The sequence below is a fragment of the Ovis canadensis genome, chromosome 2 (assembly GCF_042477335.2).
Source record: "Ovis canadensis isolate MfBH-ARS-UI-01 breed Bighorn chromosome 2, ARS-UI_OviCan_v2, whole genome shotgun sequence".
Taxonomy (NCBI): Eukaryota; Metazoa; Chordata; class Mammalia; order Artiodactyla; family Bovidae; genus Ovis; species Ovis canadensis.
Genome location: NC_091246.1, coordinates 108,199,405 through 108,220,006, shown reverse-complemented (window position 1 = coordinate 108,220,006; position 20,602 = coordinate 108,199,405). Strand labels below are relative to the sequence as shown.

At 43.2% G+C, this 20,602-nt stretch overlaps 1 protein-coding gene across 1 annotated transcript in view; it reads left to right on the top strand.

The window, feature by feature from the left end:
• GALNTL6 (polypeptide N-acetylgalactosaminyltransferase like 6) overlaps positions 1-20,602 on the top strand; it is a 1,485,023-nt gene that overhangs the window by 1,380,414 nt on the left and 84,007 nt on the right. The window contains exon 8 of the mRNA XM_069576771.1: positions 8,410-8,517. Within this exon, the coding sequence (XP_069432872.1) occupies positions 8,410-8,517 (108 nt within the window). The remainder of the gene's footprint in view (positions 1-8,409; positions 8,518-20,602) is intronic.

Sequence of the window (20,602 nt, the reverse complement as noted above, 5' to 3'; positions counted from 1 at the left end):
GCCCCAGGAACTGGCGTCTGCCAAAAACTCAAGGAGCCCAAAGGCAGATTCTTCCCTGGAGGCTCCAGAGGAGTGCTCAGCCCAGCGACCACCCAGACTTCCATCTCATGAGACTCTAAGCAAGGGACCCCCCAGAGCCTACATGACCTCTGACCCACAGGACCATGAGATCATTAAAAAAATGTGTGCTGACGGGAGCCACTAAGGTGGTGGTAACTTGTTACACATCCAGAGAAAGATCTTTAAAAACTGGATTGGGGGACCTCCGAAGAGAATTAGAATTTGCTTTCTGTGTGTCTGTGAGGTTATTTTGCCCTACGTTGGAAAGAAAGGCAACCATGATTTATTTAACTTCCAATCATGGCTGTCCTTACTCTGGCAGACTCTAGAAGTATTTAGTTTGCTTCTGAGACTTCACTGGTGGCTCAGTGGTTAAGAACCCACCTGCCAATGCAGGAGACAGGGGTTCCATCCCTGATCAGGGAGCTAGATCCCATGTGCCTCAAGCAACTAAGCCCTTTTGCCACAACAATTGAGCCTGTGCTCTAAAGCCCAGGAACAGCAACTACCGAGCTCAGGTGCTGCAACTACTGAAGCCCACACGCCCTGGAGACTGTGCTTCCCAACTAGAGAAGCCTCGGCAATGAGAAGCCTTCACACCACAACTAGAGAACAGCCCTGCTCATCACGGCTACAGAAAAAGCCCATGCAGCAATGAAGACCCAAAATTTAATTAATTAATTAATTTTTTTTTTAAAAAGAAGTATGTAGTCTGCTTCTGCCAGCTGAGTGGTCTACAAGAACCACATCAACCAAAACGTAGCTTGAGGTCAAAGAAGTTGAGGCATTGCCCCAGGGCTTGGCTGCATCTTGTCTTCCTTCATCACCACCCCCTTGTCTTGCAGGAGAGACTGGCCACCTCACCAAGTGCTAAGAGCACTTTGATCCCTTATTATGAAAACTAAACACTTGTGCCAACAACTCTCTCTCTCCCAGCTGTGGGTGGTAGGCAGGCTTCTTTCCCTTGGCACTTGCCTACCTCTGATATTTCATTACACACACAGGATTCCCCAACATTCTCTGCCCTCCCAGTTCCCACCCCTGCCATCTGTTGTCTAATTACTTTCAAATTTTCTCTCTTTAAAATGCACAGTTAATAAAAGGAAATAATCTCTCAAACATTCCGGCTATTTGATTCAGTTTTTCGATGGAGTTTTTTATAAAATTGTATTAAAAATCCTTTATACTTGATTTAAAATGTCAGAAGAGACCAAAAACAGAACAAAATGAAATAAGGTCACTAGAGTGGGCCAGCTGCTATAATACTCCCCAAACCTTAGGAACTTAGCATCAGTCAGGCTGCTGCAACACTTTGACCCTGGCTGGGAAGGGAGCCGTGTGCTCTGATCCACCCAGGTTTCCAGATACCCAGACCCCATCCATGTGGTGCTTCTACCACCTTCTAGGGGATTAGAGTCCTCCTCTGGATCTTCTGCCATTAGTCAGGCTCTGGGAACAAAGAGAACTGTAAAGAAGGGGGAAAAGGATGCCCACGCTCACTGACTTGGGCTCAGAGCTGACACACATTCACGTCTCTTCCATTCCACTAGCAAGAAACAGGCATAGAGCCCCTTCTGAAACAAAGGAACCAGGAATTATAGCCTGGCAGTGCACGCAGCCCTTCCCTGTGTCTCCCACAGTGGGATAAGATAAGATCTGTGGGTGACCCACAAACTTCCATCATGTGTTAGAGTTCACCTGCTTCCCAGGTGGCATTAGTGGTAAAGAACCAGCCTGCCAATACAGGAAATGTAAGAGCTACAGGTTCCATCCCTGGGTCTGAAAGATCCCCTGGAGAAGACCGTGACAACCCACTTTGGTATTCTTGACTGGAGAATCCCATGGACCAAGGATCCTGGTGGGCTACAGTCAAGTTATTATTGCATAATGAAGCATCCAGAGCCTACAGCATAAAACAAGCATTGTGTCAAATTCATGGATTCTCTGGGTCCCAAATTCATAAAAGGTACAAAGGAAAGACTCATTTCTGCTGCACAATATCTGGGGTTGCAGGTGGGGGTGGTTCGATAGCTAGGGGCTGAAGTCATTTAGAACTGTGTTCCCCAACTTTTTTGATATTAGGGACTAGTTTCATGGAAGACAATTTCTCCACGGATGTGGGGAGAGGGGAGTTTGGTATGATTCAAGCACATTACATTTACTGTGCACTTTATCCCTATTCTTATTACATCAGCTCCACCTCAGATCATCTGGCATTAGATCCCAGAAGTTGGGAACCCCTGACTTAAAGGAACCTTCATCGACATTCCCAGCGGTTGATGTTGGCCATTGGTGAAAACAATGGAGGCTGTTGACTCGAGTGTGACTTTCTACAGTGGGGTCAACTCAAGGAGTCAGATTTCTTAGCTGGCAGCTCAGATCTGCAAAAACAAAGTTCTCAGTGACCAGGCAGAAACTTTGCTGCCTGTTATGACCTCGGTCATTTTTGCTAGCTGTATTCTATCGGACTGAGACTTCACAAGCACATCCAAATCCAAGGACAGGGGACACAGTCCCACCTCTCAGTGGTGGCTACCAAGGTCACATGGCAGAGGAGACATTATGGCAATGAACTGGGGAAAGTGCAACCTCCCATATGTATTATCTTAGAATCGCTGAATTTTAGGGTTTGAAAGCGGAATGTATTTTACAGAACTGGGGCCAGCAAACTATGATCCACTACCTATCTTTGTCATCAAAGTTTTATTGAAATACAGTCATGTTTCATCTTAGTAGGGCTTCCCAGATGGTGCTAGTGCTAAAGAACGTGCCAGCCAATGTAGGAGGCATAAGAGACGTTGAGTTCGATCCCTGGGTCAAGAAGATCCCCTGGAGGAGAGCATGTCAACCCACTCCAGTGTTCTTGCCTGGAGAATCCCATGGACAGGGAGCCTGGTGGGCTATAGTCCATAGGGTTGCAAAGAGTAGGACATGACTGGAGTGACTTAGCATACATGCATGTTCTTCCTAGCAAAGTTCTGTAGTTGCAAGATGACATGATCAGCAAAGCCTAAGGTATGTACTTTTGTTGCTGTTTGTTATTTAGTCACTAAGTTGTGTCCAACGTTTTGCCACTCCATAGACTGTAGCCTACCTGGATCCTCTGTCCATGGCATTTCCTAGGCAAGAATACTGGAGTGGGTTGCCATTTCTTACTCCAGGGAATCTTCCCAACCCAGGGATTGAACGTGCATCTCCTTCTTGGCAGCCAGATTCTTTACCGCTGGGCCACCTTGAAGTTAGACCATGAGGACTCATATCTCTGTTCTGAATGTGGCCCATTATGTGGCTCTGGGCAAGGGAGCCTCTAGGCTGCCATGTTTCCACCTATATAATTGGGGAAATAGTAAAGCTGGTCATGGAGTTGTGGGCATTAAATGAAAAAGAGCACAATGATGCAAAGGTCTTGTTAATCCACTCATAAAATATCAGCTAGATCAACTGTCCATCCAGAGTTACACATTTATCTACAAAGTGTCATTGACTGTGTCCACAAGTCTGTTCTCTATGTCTGCATCTCCATTGCTGCCCTGCAAACAGATTCATCAGTACCATCTCTCTAGATTCCATACAGGCATCAGTTCAGTTCAGTTCAGTTGCTCAGTCATGTCTGACTCTTTGCAACCCCATGAATCACAGCACACGAGGCCTCCCTGTCCATCACCAACTCCCGGAGTTCACTCAAACTCATGTCCATCGAGTCGGTGATGCCATCCAGCCATCTCATCCTCTGTTGTCCCCTTCTCCTCCTGCCCCCAATCCCTCCCAGCATCAGAGTCTTTTCCAATGAGTCAACTCTTTGCATGAGGTAGCCAAAGTATTGGAATTTCAGCTTTAGCATCAGTCCTTCCAGTGAACACCCAGGACTGATCTCCTTTAGGATGGACTGGTTGGATCTCCTTGCAGTCCAGGGGACTCTCAAGAGTCTTCTCCAACACCACAGTTCAAAAGCATTAATTCTTCAGTGCTTAGCCATCTTCACAGTCCAACTCTCACATCCATACATGACCACTGGAAAAACCATAGCCTTGACTAGATGGACCTTTGTTGGCAAAGTAATATCTCTGCTTTCTAATATGTTATCTAGGTTCATCATAACTTTCCTTCCAAGGAGTAAGCGTCTTTTAATTTCATGGCTGCAGTCACCACTGGAGTGATTCTAGAGCCCAAAAAAACAAAGTCTGACACTGTTTCCACTGTTTCCCCATCTATCTCCCATGAAGTGATGGGACCAGATGCCATGATCTTACTTTTTTGAATGTTGAGCTTTAAGCCAACTTTTTCGCTCTCCTCTTTCACTTTCATCAAGAGGCTTTTTAATTCCTCTTCACTTTCTGCCATAAGGGTGGTGTCATCTGCATATCTGAGGTTACTGATATTTCTCCCAGCAATCTTGATTCCAGCTTGTGCTTCCTCCAGCCGAGTGTTTCTCATGATGTACTCTGCATATAAGTTAAATAAGCAGGGTGACAATATATAGCCTTGACGTACTCCTTTTCCTATTTGGAACTGGTCGTTGTTCCATGTCCAGTTCTAACTGTTGCTTCCTGACCTGCATATAGGATTCTCAAGAGGCAGGTCAGGTATAAATATACAATATTTTATTTCCTCTTTCTGACTTACTTCACTTTGTATAATAAGCTCTAGGTTCATCCACCTCATTAGAACTGACTCAAATGCATTCCATTTTATGGCTGAGTAATATTCCATTGTATTGTATACGTGGACAACAATTTCTTCCTTCATTCATCTAGAATGCTTTCGTGTTCTAGCTATTGTAAATAGTGCTGCATAATGGTTAGTTTCACGTGTCAAAGGCTGCCCAAGCATGTCCAGACGTTATTCTGGATGCTTCCAGGAGGATGTTTTTTGAATGAGACTAACATTTAAATTGGTGGATTTTGAGAAAAGCAGTTTCTGTCCATAGTGAGGGAGAGCTTATCCAGTCACTGAAAGGCCCCAGTAGAACAAAGACTGACCATTCTCAAGCAGGAGGGGATTCCGCCTGCAGACTTTCTGCCTTTAGACTTGAATTGCAGCTCTTCCTGCATCTTTAGCCTGCTGGTCTACCTTGCAGATGAATTCCCCAAGCCTCCTCAATTGCATGAGCCACTTCCTTTAAGTAAATGTCTCCCTCTAAGTACACCCTGTTGGTTCTGTTTCTCTGGAGAACCCTGACACAGATACACAATGTCTTTTAAAGTGAAATATTGGAAGAAGGAAAGAGAAATGTTTATGTCTCACATGTGGTTCTGAGAATTGAAGTATATTCTGCCATTATCAGTAAAAAAGAATGTCACAGTCATCATCAATTCCAGCCCTCCAAATGGGAATTTCTGAGCCCCAAGAGCACTCAAGAAGAAAAAGAATACCCATGATCTGATACCGATCAGACTGCAGCCACTCCCCACGGTGAGCACTGAGGAACTCAGGGGTGAAAACACGGGACACTGGCCCCAGACAGCTGAGGTGCATGTGAGGAATGACTTCAGTGAGCCCAGACTCTTGCATCTTCCATACACAGAAAAGCGCTAAATTCCTTAACTTGGGATATCTGGTTTTCTCTAACTCCCAGAAATACGTTTGATGTTCAGACTACCTGTCCTTTGTTACAAAACTTCTGTATAACCTTGAATGCTCCCCTTGCTTCTTCAGAGCAGTTCTCCCAGGGTTGTCTCTCTCATCTTTTCTTGGGAGATGCTGTCTTCCAGCCTTGAAGTTCTAAAACTTCCCACCAAATAAAACATAACTCTCAACTTTTAGGTTGCATGTATTTTTTCAGTCAACAGTTCCAGCTTCCTTCATTAAGAGGAATGACACTCTAAGTAAGACTGGTGAACAAATGCTGATGGAACCCCAAGGGGAAGGCAAGTGGATTATTAAAATAATACTCAGTTACTCTAAATGTATTCAGGATTACTCATGGTATCAATTTCAACTTGGTTCTGGATCAAGACATCAGAACTCTGCACAGATCATGTAAAGCTGGCAGGGTCAGTGAACTTTCTAAACTATATAGTACAGGCATCTGGAAAGATCGCAAGAGGCTGGAGCAGTATAAGATTAAACGTGAAAAGGGGGAAAACAAAGACCTGTCCCTAGACCTGTCCCCCAGACACAGTGGGTGAGATGGATAGAGAGAACAGGATTGAAACATATGTACTATCATATGCAAAACAGATAGCCAGTGGGGATTTGCTGTATGACACTGGCAGATCAACCCAATCAATGTGATATCAACTCTGTGATAACCTAGAGGGGTGGGATGAGGCGGGAGGTCCAACAAGGAGGGACATGTGTGTGCCTGTGGCTGATTCATGTTGATATATGACAGAAACCGACACAATATTATAACTATCCTCCAATTAAAACTAAATGTAAAAAAACTGTTACATTATCTAACTCTCTTTTAAATTGTTTTCTTGCAATGAAAGCAGTTAAAAAATCTAGTATATATGAAGCCTGCATTTATGTGTTGATAATTAGTTATTTTATAGTAAGTAGCCTGTTATATAAAACCATGATTAATGGTTCAAGTGGGTAGTCATGGTAAAATACAACCAATTAATTTTTGTTACTAAATTTAAGTACAGCATCTTAACAGATAGCCTGAGTTTTCCGTGTCTTGAGTTCACATTGCTAACCAATTATTTTCTGTACCTAAGAAAAGATCAAGGATGGGGAGAAATTAGAACACAACTCGGATTTCTTAAGTAAGCTCTACTGAAAGTTTCAGAATCTGGATGTAAAGTATGGATATACGTATGTCCTTTAATTCATTCACCAGTTTTAGAAACTTCATGTTTATACTTTAGAGTTTTAACTGACACTTAAATTCCAATGTTATTTCCTCAAATTATTCCACAAGATTGTCAAAACAAATACCTATATAAATAAGACATCCAACCACTAAACCCCAATGTAATGCAATAGCTGTAATAAAATTCTACTACAACTTTTTAAAATGTCAACATGTCTATGGAAACTGGATTTAGTGAACTAATATTTTGGTTGTATACTTTTATGAATCTGAACTTTTAAAAATGTGGGGTTACCTCCTAGATGAATGGAAATAAAAAGAAAAATAAATAAGTAGGATCTAATAAAATATAAAAGCTTTTGCACAGCAAAGAAACTATAAACAAGATGAAAAGACAACCCTTAGAATGGGAGAAAATAATTGCAAACAAAGTAACTGACAAAGGTTAATCTCCAAAATATATAAGCAACTCATACAGCTCAATATCAGAAAAACAAACAACCCAATCAAAAAATGAACAGAGAGCCTAAACAGACATTTCTCCAAAGACATACAGACGGTCAATAAACACACGAAAATATGCTCAACATCACTCATTATTAGAGAAATGCAAATCAAAACTGCAATGAGGTATCTATCACCTCACACCCATCAGAATGGCCATCATCAAAAACTCGACAAACAATAAATGCTGAGAGTATGTGGAGAAAAGGAACCCACCTGCACTGTTGGTGGGAATGTAAACTGATACCGCCACTATGGAAGATGGTATGGAGATTCCTTAAAACACTAGGAATAAAAATACCAAATGACACAACAATCCCACCCCTGGGCATATACCCTGAGAAAACCACAATTCTAAAAGATACAGGGACCCCAATGTGCACTGCAGCTATGTTTACAATCTCCAGGACATGGAAGCACCCGAGATGTCCGCCGACAGGTAAATGGATAAAGAGTCTGGGTGCATATACACAACGGAATAGCACTCAGCCACAAAAAGAATGCATCTGTGTCAGTTGCAGGGAAGTGGATGAGCCTAGTGTCTCTTGCACAGAGTGACGTAAATCAGAAAGAGAAAAACTAACACGTATATACAGAATCTAGAAAAATGGTACTGATGAACCTCACATAGAATGGACTTGTGGACCCAGCAGGACAAGGTGAGGATGGGACAAATTGAGAAAGTAGCACTGACGTGTATACACTATCGGGTAAAATAGTGGGAAGTTGCTAAGTAGCACAGGTAGCGCAGCCTGGCACTCTGCGATGACCTAGAAGGGTGGGATGGGGGCGCGGAAGGAGGCTCAGGAGGAAAGTGATATATATATTATATGACTGATTTGCATTGCTGTAGCAGAAACCAACACAAAATTGCAAAGCAATTTCCCACCAGTTAAAAAAATAAATTTTAAAAAAAATGAAAATGTGGGTTTATTTTCCTGGCTAACTATTGATAATAAGTAGAAATTACTGATACAGAGACTTTAAGAGATTTTAAGATTTTATGTAACTCTTACTAATAATTTGGGGCTTTTGAATGAAATGCACTATTCTCTTTTATTGCACTTCCAATTTCCCCTCTGTAGGTCTGGATGTGTGGAGGAGAAATGTTTGACGTTCCATGTTCCAGGGTCGGTCATATCTACAGGAAGTACGTCCCTTATAAAGTTCCATCTGGGACCAGCCTGGCGAGAGTGAGTAACTGGGGATCTGAATGAGCCGGGTTTGATAAGGCTTTCCATGGGCAGAATGTGAAACCTCACTCATGATCTAATTAAAGGCACCATCTGATCAATAAACAAACCCACCCCATGGCAATTCCATGTGGCAGGCTTTTAATGTAGAGCTTCCTGTGTTTCTCTGAGTTTTACTTTCATTCCTTAAGGAAGTAGTAGTTATGATGCTGTCTTATTATTAATTGTATCAAAGCACTTTCACATATATCATATTTATATGTATATATAGTGACTCAGATGGTAAAGAATCTGCCTGCAATGTGGGAGACCTGGGTTCAATCCCTGGGTCAGGAAGATCCCCTACAAAAGGGAATGGTAACCCACTCCAGTAGTCTTACCTGGAGAATTCCATGGATAGAGGAGCCTGGTGGGCTACAGTCCATGGAGTCGCAAAGAGCTGGACCCAACAGAGTAAAAAGCACCAGTATGATTATAACTAATCTTCACTTACACCTTCTGAAGTTAATATTCTTATTTTTATTTCCTAGATGAGGAAACTGAAGCTTAGCTAAGTGGCTCATTTTTAAGTAGGGGTTTAATCCCAGGTCTAAACCCTGCCATGTGGGCTGGGGGTAAAGATTTTAAGTAAGTCAGAGGCAGAAAAGGGTAAACGGGAGATGAGAAAGGTATTCCCCAACTCTGCCTTCTTCTCATTCAGAACTGTAGCATGCATGTACACGAGGTCGGCTCTGCCTAAGGTTTTGCCTCATCTGAAAAATCCCAAAATTGGCCAAGTCCAGGATTTTTTTTTAGATATTGTTTTGAGTAAAAGCTTTTCCTTGGACCAAACACAAGCATGATTTTCTCCTCTGCTGTTTAGAATGTTTGGGAGAATGTGGTCACAATATCTAGTGTAAACAATACTGACATTTCCTGTTTCCCATGTCCTTTCTCTTCACCCCTTTGTCACTTGCAGGCTCCACAACGTATGCCCGCTACCGCTCGGACCCCAGGTCTAGAAAAGGGGTGTTTTACCACCACCCTCTGCACTATGTTCCCCTAAGAATCTAATCCCAGATGAGTCACGCTGGCTTCTTTAATAATAAGGCTGCAATATATAATCACGTCTTTTATATAAACATCAGTAAGCTCACATAATAAGCTTATTTTAAAAAAAAAGAAAAAGTTCATTAGAATTCACAAAGCCAGAACTTTTCTTGGAGTTCTTTGCTACTATTCTCCCAGCACCTAGAACAAGGGTCAGTGTCACTCACAAAGATGTGTTGAAAGAATGAATCAATGAGAAAAACACTAAGACAATAAAATGCCACAGGTCTCAGGTCTTATTAAGATATAAACATTTTAATGAAGTTTAATAAAATTCTCATGTATAGTGAGTCTCCTTTGGGGAGAGAGGATCCTGCCTTATTCCCTTTCTGAGATTATTTGTCTCAACGGTGTCTATTTTCTCAGGCATATCCATAACCTCTCTTATGGCAGTTTGAATTGATAGTGATAAAGTTACACTACATACACCTTGAAGGGAGGGAGACAGGTTATTCTTCCCTCCCAAAAGATTAATCAGGCATGAATAACAGAATCTATTAAATCATTAGAGGAACATATTATTTGAAGAAGAGAAGCCAATCACAAAATCACAAAGCAATTAAACAGCTGCATTTGGGGTAAGGAAAGAGAATCTAATTTAGTCATAAGACTTAATACATTTGAACCTGAAAACTCATTCGGGAAAACAATGAGAATGTCCCCAAATGGAAGTGACTGAACAGTGTTGAGCACATACCGATAAGCCAGCCGTGTGGGTGTCAGTTTAAAATATCCCAAAGATACTGATGTTCGGTCGTTCACCCATTTCACCCACTCATATGCTTCCCACTCGTGCTTGGTTTTTAGCCAAAAGTAGAAGTCTAGAAGCTGGGGGTGGGCGGGTGGGCAGGTGGACAGTTTTGGGGGTAGGGGAAGTTGTGCTGATACAGAAAAGTTTATCTTCCAAAAATAACACTGTCTATATATTTTCCAGCAAGAATTTAAGTCCTTTTTCAAGGACTGTCAAGTGTAAGGAAACTAGGACTGGCACATAAAATTTCCCAGCCAAGAGTATTTATTCAAATGTTTAAAAATCCATAATTCTGAATTTTAATCTTTTCCACTTAAATTTTACTTGAGGACTCATTTTTTAATTTTTTTTCTAAACTGCTAGAGCAATCAGATAGTCATAAATATTGAAGTTCACCTGTCACTCTGAGAAATATTTTATGACGTTTTAAAAATAAAAAACATTAAAATGAAAAACAATTCTGATACTTTGTGGGAGAATCTCAGCTACTGGCTACACCCTGCAGAATCACTAAATCATGAAAAATGAGGAGAGCTTGAAGAGGCTCAGATGTAGGGCCACGTCCATGAAACAGGGAGTCCATCCTGCAAGCTTTGCAGGAAACAGAACGATGGAGAAGGCTCCACAGGCTTGTTTTCTTATGGCACAGCTCGTTTGTGCTTCGTGCTAAGTCGCTTCAGTCGTGTCTGACTCTTTGCAGCTCTCCAGGTTGCTCTGTCCATGGGATTCTCCGGGCAAGAATACTGAGTGGGTAGCCATGTCCCCCTCCCAGGGGATATTTCCGACTCAGGGATTGAACCCACGTCTCTTCCACCCCAAGCACTGGTGGGCGGGTTCTTTACCACTAGTGCCACCTGAGAAGCCCTCATTCCTCAAAAATGCGCATCCTTCATTTATGTTCCTATGCGTATAGAGGACTCCAGCTGACTTCCACCCACACACACACACACATACCCACAACACACACATCAGTAGCCTGCAGTCCTCCAAACAGCAGACCAGCATATGTTACAGAAATAAATTCAAATGATTAGCTATTCAGTGCCTTCTATTTACCCAGCATCACAGTTTGGCTGGAAGGGACAAGATATCCACACAGGAAATCATTAGAGGACAAGCCATCACCGCCAGTAGTTTGAGGGTGTTGCAAAGACGTGTGCGATAAGGGAAGGAGGAGGGGGAGAGGGTGCCCTAGTTACCAAACTAAAACAGGACCTAAAACTTCTCTAAATGAACATGGGTCACAGAACCATGGTTCCCACACTTAGCACCAGGGGACCCGTTCCTGGACCAGTTTTCACCCAGTCTCAGTGAACGGAGGAAAATAAGAATCACAAAGCTAAATCTATTCCATTTAATAACATCTCATGCAGTAATTTTAGGCTCTTTTTTTCCTCTTATGACAGAATATGAGATGAGTAGATTTTCATTAATGCCCTTATTTGGCAAAATTAAAAATTAGAACCTGCCTATGTCAGTTCCCACACAAAGCAAAGAGCTGGGACATCATGCCCTACAATGCCGCTTCATCTGGTAACCAGAGTATTCACATCATGAATAAAGCCAGATGCTCTCCCGCCCTGGCTCTGGGTCGAGGGTCAGTACGCCAGGCACAGTTGTAGCACCATCTCACCAGGTACAAACAGCCAGTCCCTGCGGGAAAGGCTGCCCACCCCTAGTGCTGCAGGGGGATCAGAGCGTCCCCAGGGCCGAGGTGACAGGCATCCCCTCCTTGGGATGGCACCGACTGTCCTACACATGGAGGCGAGAGCAGCTGGATGGCACAGCCAAGTGACTGAGTGGCAGAGGGTGGTCACCCTCCGAGAAGACCCTCCCCCGTGACAGGCTGTGACATGAGCCACATGCCCTCCAGAACCCATTACAGGCGCCTCAGTGTGCCGGTGTGTTTGGGGCCATCATGCCCTTGGACTTGGGGCAGGCCACATGACAGGAACAGAACCACCATTCCAGGGCTAAACATGCCAGCTGACGCAAGCACAACGTGGTCCCCGCAGAGCACACGGCCAGGGCACGTCCCCAGGGGCCCCCTTGCAGAGCAGGCAGCCCTGCATCTGCGGGTGGGGGGTCCCAGAGGTTCACGTGGCCACGTGGGAGACAAAGTAGACGCCAACCCTGAGAACTGGAATACTTCTTGCCATATCTATAAACAAGGATGTCACACTCATCAGTGATCCCAGCCCTCCAGGGAACTCAGGAAGGAGAAAAATACCTGCCATCAACAGCTGCCAGGCTGCCGCCACTCCCTACAGGGAGCACCGAGGGGCTCAGGATGTGCAAATCACAGGATGCTGGCCCCAGATGTGAGATGGCTATGAAAGGACAGATTTCAGTGGGCCCAGACTCTCGTATCATCCCATATGCAGCAAAGCGCTAAATTCCTTAAGACATCTGGGTTTCTTTAATTAACAATAATCTCTTGATATTCAGACTACCTGCCCTTTTTGCAAAACTCCTACATATTCTGAGTCTCCTCCTTGCCACCTCCTTGGAGCAGTTCTCTCAGGGTTACTTGAGATGCTGCCTCTTGGGCTTAAGTCCTAAAAATTTCCACAGAATAAAACATAACTCCCAACTTTTAGGTTGTGACTATTTTTTAAGCTAGAAGCTCTCACTCTAAGTGTCTGAGGGATGCCCAAATTGGGGTTCTGTATCTGTTTGTGTTTCACCATCAACATAAGGTGGATAATTTTTCCTTTTTAAATTTCATCTTGCATTTTAAGGCAACCATTGTCCAAATTTCAGGATAAGAGCTACGAAGCCAAAGTCAAATCCTCATAATAATTTATTGTGCGGGATGACCTATGACGCTTGAAAATGTAACTCATATTAAATGGGACAGAGATTAAACGTCCAGTGAGCAGAGCGGGGACTGTCTGTCCCGGGCTCACAGCAAACAGGGACGGCTGGGAGTCGTGGGTAGGCTTGGCAGGCGCAGAGGGCCAGGTACGCGGAGAGTAACAAACAACTGAGCCTGAGCTGCTGCAGGGAAACTAGGTGCAGTGTCCCCTAGAATGCAGACCAAGGTGTGTGCCTTTTCCCTACAGACTGCAGGGAGACACTTTCGATTCTTGAACAGGAAGTGCCTGGATAAAGGGAGAAGGGGTAAAATGGAGAGATCAACCAGCAGGTCAATATTAAAGGAGAGAGACTAAAGAAGGTAGCGTTTTGAGTGCAAGAAGCATCTCTAAAGAAAACTTCCTAAGAGATTTTCATGGCCTTACCACACTGTGCAAAAACAGACACAGGGATGAGACAAAGGAATGATGATACCCACACAGACACAGGGGCCAAAGAAAGGGCTGGGTCTGAGGCTGGATTTAGACAGGCTGGCTTATAAGCAACCACTGCGCAGGAAGAACCAGACCTGGGAGACGTGCACAGACTTCCCGACCACAATTCTCAGAGCCCACCAAAATATAAATATAAATATATATATTTGCCAGATTTTCTTCACCAATAAATTTTCATTAAAAAAAAGAAAGAAAGAAATTTTCATTAAAAAAAAAAAAAAAACTTGTCAAGCCAGGCACTGTGCTAGGTATAAATGATGAACTAGATGAGCACAAACCTTCATTTTCATAACTAGCAGCCCCAACAGGGATAGGAAATCCACACAGTCCCACACCCTGTATGTGACAATCCCAACATCAGAAGGGTTAAGTAAAACCATCAGACTCACAATGGAATGAAATTGGTGTCTTACATCATTTACTGACGGATAAACATTTGTATAGGGTTTACAACAGTGTGGCTGGCATTATGATTTAACAGAAGAGAAAGCAGGTCTCCTAAGTAATATTTAGCATAATTTCATCTATTACTATATAGTGATATATCTTCTATAATAACAAATTATCCATTTAATGGTCCTATAGGCTACACTGTGATCCACAAGGATATTACAGATGTTTTGACTTCATATATTTACTTAGGGTTTCTTAGCAGGACTCAGTGAGGTGTGACTATTTCCTGTGGTTATTACGCTTTGTTTGTGTGGTGGACAGAGCTGTCTTGCCTTTGTCAGCTGTGAGTGACTTTCTGATGTGTTTCCTGGGGTGACTTTCTCCTGGTGCCACATCCCTGGGGACATCTAGCCCCACTGATCCCATAGATCATCTCAGACCCTTGAATTGATGCAGGTGGCTTCCCTGGTGGCTCAGTGGTAAAGAACCCACCTGTCAACGCAGGAGACACAAGTTCAGTCCCTAGGTTGGAAAGATCCCCTGGAGAAGGTAACAGCAACCCACTCCAGTATTCTTGCCTGGGAAATCCCACGGACAGAGGAGCCTGGCGGGTATAGTCCATGGGGTCTCAAAGAGTAGGACACAACTTAGCAATTGACCAACAACAAAAAGAGGGAAGGGAAGGGGAGGAGGGGGCTTCAGTGTCAAAGCAAGATCATCCCAAGTCCATCAGCCAGCACTTTACCGTGCACCGTGGTGTCAGCTGCCTTGCCAGAGTAGCTGAAATAGCAAGCAATATCTGACATACGCAGACATGTTCCTTTGTTTATCTCAGAAGAATGTATCAGTTGAGAAAAAGCATGAACAAGACCAAAAGGACTAGTTTGATATCAGAAAATAAAGTTGTCAAGAAAGCATCCAGCATGGTGACGAATGGGAAATTGACCCCCTACTCCCCACAAAGCGACCCTTCTCCCAGATGACTGTCCATCTGTGGACTCTCCTGAAGATGCCCTGCAGGGATGAGCAGTGACGCTACAAGCCTTGGCCACCAACAGCAGCCAGCCTCGGAATCCAGATGCACCATCCGGAACTGTCCTCAAGTTCAGGGGCACAGTGACCTATCGTGGGCCTCCCCCTCCCCAAGGGCAGAAGACGATGATGAATTCTTCCCAAAGGACTAGGACTTCTACGCAGAAGCACTTCCTCTCGAATCAGTAACTACTTCTAATTCTTCCTTACAGTATAACCAAAAGAGCTAGAAGGCTAATCGGCACTCTTGGCAAAAATTAAAGATGGTTTACCTACTGTTATTATGTATGTCTCTGCCTTCCTGGACATATTTCAAAATATAATATTTCCTATTTAGACGGAACTTTTAAATTTTATTTATTTTCTCTAATTGTATTCCCTGGCTGTCCTGGGTTTTCATTGCTTCTCAGACTTTTCTCTAGCTCCGGCGAGCGGGAGCTACTCTTTAGTTGCAGTGCACAGGCTTATCATTGTGGCGGCTTCTCCTGTTGCAGAGCATGGACTCTAGGGCGTGCAGGCTTCGTAGCTGCGGCCCCCAGGCTCTAGAGCACAGGCAAAGGGGTTGTGGGCTTAGTAGCTCCGAGCCATGTGGAATCTTCCCAGACCAGGGATGGGAAACTGTGTCTCCTGCATTGGGAGGTGAATTCTTTACCACTGAGCCACCAGGGAAGCCCTCAACATTTATTTTACCTTGAGGTAAAACTGATATAACATTACGTAAGTTTCATGCATATGGCATTATATTTCTACTTTTGTATTCACTGCAGTCTCAGCACCGAAAATTCGGTTTTCATCGATCACCATACAGTTGGTCCTCTTTAGTCGTCTTGGCCATTCCCCTCTGTGACCCTGCTCTGTTCTCTGAATCTACATGTTTGTTTTGGTTTAGCTTAGTGTGTTCATTTATTCCGGGTCTTTTTGTGTGTTTGCTTTTATATTTCACACCTAAGTGGAATCTAGTGGTATTTGTCTTCCTCCATCTGACTTATTTCACTTAGTTTAATACCCTTAAGGTCCACCCAGGTTACAAATGGCAAGATTCCATCTTTTTTATGGCTGGGTAATATTCTATCATGTATATATAGTGCATGTTTTATTTCTTCATTTGTTGATGGGCACTTAGGTTGTTCCATATCTTAGCTATTGTAAATAATGCTTTTTTGAACATGAGGGTGCATATATTTTTTCAAATTAGCATTTTCATATTTTCCAGATAAATACTCAGAAGTGGGACAGGTGGATCCTAGAGTAGTTCAATTTTTAATTTTTTGAGGAATCTCTACATTGAATTTTTATTCCAATCATCTTTCATAAATAATATTTCATGTTTCCTGATAGCCTTCCTAAAAATCAATCATAACTTTATTATATGACAATAATGATTCAATAAATCATTAAGATTTGATGAGTCTGTAGCATGATATGAAGATAAATGTCATCTCCAGCCAAAAATAAGGCTCAGACCGCAGAAATTCCTCAATAAATATTTATCATGTGCCTACCAAGTGCCAGGCAGAATGCATACAGCTTGCCCCATATCCTAAACCAAGAGCATTGGACCTTTTAATTAAATCAAGCCTCTGCTTTGTAATAGAATGTCACCTCACCCAAGGACACTTCCTACCAGAAATAAGCTTCTGCCAGCACAGCATTGTACTAGCCCTTCAGTGATGCTTCTTTTTTGAGCACTTATTTTGCGTATGAGGATTATGAGAAAAAGTACAAGTATTCCATCTGCCAAGGACCAAAGAAGAAGAGATGGGAAAATGTGAAACACAAGGGTATTCCCTATAACTTGACGCTCACTCACTCCCTAATTCCAACTCTAGTAGTCTCAGGATTTTTTTTATGTATCCATGGTTTTATCTATTCTTTCAACAAAAACCAAAAAAAGAAAAAGAAAAATGGCAGAATCACACTTTGCCTTGAAAATATTTAACCACTACTGAGGTATACCATAGAATTTTCTTACCAAACACAGACACCAGAAAAGAAAGAGGGGGACTTCCCTAGTGGTCCAGTAGGTAAGGATCCCAATGCAGGGGGGTGGGTTCAATCCCTGGTCAGGGAACTAGATCCTGAATACCACAACTAAGTTTGAATGCTGCAACTAAGACCCGGTGCAGCCAAATAAATATTTTTTAAAAGAGAGAGAGAGAGAGAAATAGCAAATTGTTGATGGGTACAGTCTCTTACCATTTGGAAGTTTCATGAACAAAATATGCAAGGTGAAGACAATATTACTTAAAAACTCAGCCATTTCCCACCAAACTGCTCAAAACTAACTTTTTCTGGTCTTCTTCTTTATTTTCTCTACATATTTTCCCCAAAAATTCCCACAAATGCAATCTTCTTCCCAACATTATTTTGCTCCATTTAATCATTCCAGATATTTCCCAGTTCTTTCTCCCCACGTTCTCACTCAGCTGACTTTTGAATCAGTTATTTGCTATTTTCACGGATGTAAAACACAGGCTGTAGTTAAGACAAGCAATCTCCAAGCTTTAGAGACAATATTCAGAATTTCTTGGTCTATCTAGTGAGTGAGACCCAACATTTCACATCCGTCTTTTGTTCACCCTATTGGAAGATTTTTTAGAGACAGGTGGTTCAGTGGTTAAGAATTAGCCTGTCAGTGCAGAAGACACAGGAGACCTGGGTTCAATCCCTGGGTCAGGAAGATCCCCTGGAGGAGGGCATGACAACCCACTCCAGTATTCTTGCCTGAGAAATCCCATGACAGAAGAGCCCGGCAGACTGAAATCCATGGGTTGCAAAGAGTCTGACATGGCTCAGTGACTGAGTGTGCATGACCCTGAATATTTACATGATAATTGGCCATCAGGATTAATCATTTTTTACCTTGCCATTTTTAATAAAATTAAGTTGGGGATTATTTTTATTATCTAATGCAAACTTACCCACTCTGCTTTTGGTTTCTCTTTCTTCTGCCTAGAGCACCTTGGCACCCTTTTGTTAGCATTCATTTACGTTTCTTTCTCAAAGCACTTGAGAAACAAACATGGCGAGCCCTGTCTGTGGGCTGGGGAATTTATAATTGCATTTTCATCATTATCCCCATTAGAACTGAACATTTTCCTGCATTCACAACTCCACTGGAGCTTCAGAAAGGAGAAAGCTTGCCTAGACAAATAGGTCCCTGCTGCTAGAAAATTAAGCTGCTGAAACTTAAGCACATTAAAATATTTCAGCATGCCACAATCTGCATAACCAGCACCCCCCCAAAAAAAAAATGCGACTCTCGCAAGAGGCAGCAGCACTGGTGCTCTCGGATTCTGCCTTTGGGGACCTCAGTTGGACCATAAAGCCACAAGAGCACCTGGCTGGGAGGGATTCACTGGGAGAAATTAACTTCTTACTCTGAGATGTGTAAATGCTAAGTGACACTCCGCTGGAGGTCTCTGCTGTGTCCTTTCCATTCTAATCTCCCTTGTTTCCAATAGCTTATTAGTTCATGGCAAGAATCTCATCTCTGACTGAAATTTCAGCCCAAGCATATCTCCTTTTTTTCAAAGGTTCTTTTTTAAATGTGGACCATTTTTTTAAATCCAATGAATTAATTTGTCACAACACTGCCTCCAGCCCACGGCTGTGGTTTTTTGGCCACAATGCACGTGGGACCTCAGTCCCCTAACCAGGGATCAAACCTGCACCCGCTGCATTGGAGGGCCGCTTCCCAACCACCAGACCACCAGGCAAGTCTCACGTTTACTTTGTGATGTCATTTGAGGTGGAGAAAACAATTCCACTTGCTAGTCTGTAAACTGAGAAATGGTCACAAACCAATGGGCAGCTTTGTGGTGTCTGAATGCCCTTGGTGTTCTAATTTTGAAAACAGTTTATAAAAATAAGATTTCACAGGTTGCCTAAACTTTGAAACAGATATCATTTTCAACCTAAGAACACTGTGTGAGCTATTAAAAGTAAAAGGATTTTTTTTTTTGCCTTTTTTGAAAGTAGTATGGAAAATAAAACAAGGTCTTCTAATATCAGATGGAACAATGGTTTAGCACCATTTAGTTCAACCACAATTTGTTGGAATGCTTGCTGCGGCGGAACAAGACACTTGATACTCTCCTTGACTGATGGTTAGAAAATGCTGGTTGTGATTTATATATGTGTGTGTGTGCATTAATAGTCATCATCCACAAATGAGATCACACTGCCCTCTGTACTCCCTTTGTGACAGAGACCCCATTTGCTTGATTGCCGATGAACGCCCTTCCAACCATTTTGAGGTGTCTCTGGTAATCCCCAAAGGCTTCCTCTGCATGCTCACAGACGTGGGTAGAAGTGGTCCACTCTGCACCCCTCCAGATTTGCCCCTTGCCTTGTACCCCCACCTGCCTCTGTCCCCTGCCTGTGAAGTCACTGGGGAAGCCACCCCACCACCATCATTCACAGTAAGAGCATCAGCTTCCAGCTAGTGGTGCTCTATCTAGAGAAACCAGTGCTTCAGTGCTCAAGGTGCCAGAACTCGTGTGGGTGCTGGAGAGACCTGGACAGCACAGCCATCATCTGGCTGTGGGCCATACACACTGTGGTTCCTCGCTGGGACACAGAAACATCTGTTTCTTTTGGACTCCCTTTAACAATTTTCATACCAAGTCATGAAAAATAACTCCATCAAACATGGGTGTACCTCTGACTGATTCTTGTTGATGTATGATAGAAAACCACAAAATTCTGTAAAGCAATTATCTTTCAATTGAAAATAAAAAAAATAATAACTCCATCATATTCTGACCCTCAATCTTAGCCTAATATGGTCGTAAGGAATGAAAAAAAAATAAAGCAAAACAGAAAGCATACTTTTTTGTCCTATCACCTATTTTTTGCTTCCAAGTGTCCTCAGTCAATCATGTTTGACTCTTCTGTGACTCCAGGGACTGTAGCCCACCAGGCTGCTCTGTCCATGGGATTCTCCAGCCAAGAATACTGGAGTGGGCTGCCACTTCCCACTCCAGGGGATCTTCCCGACCCAGGGATTGAACCCGCATCTCTTGCACCTCCTGCACTGGCAGGGGGAGTCTTTACCCCTGCGCACCTGGGAGGATTCCACAGCTAGGTCATAACAGGCGCTTATTTTAGTTTCCACCTTGCTCTCTTGGATGGGTGGTTTGGGGGAAATCTGGCTGCCATGTCAGGACATGGAAACTCAAGCAGCCCTGCAGAGGTCCCCAGAGAGGAAACCGAGTCCTCCCGCCAATGCATGCCGTGCATGCTAAGTCAGCTTCAGTCAGGTTTGACTCTTTGCGAACCCATGTACTGTAACCCACCAGGCTCCTCTGTCCATGGAATTTTCCAGGCAAGAATATACTCGAGTGGGTTGCCATTTCCTTCTCCAGGGGATTTTCTGGACCCAGGGATCAACCCACATCCCTTATGTCTCCTGCACTGGCAGACAAGTTCTTTACCACTAGCACCACGTGGGAAATGACAACAAAGGATCTATAAAATGACATAAACTCAGTTGATAAAGTAGTGG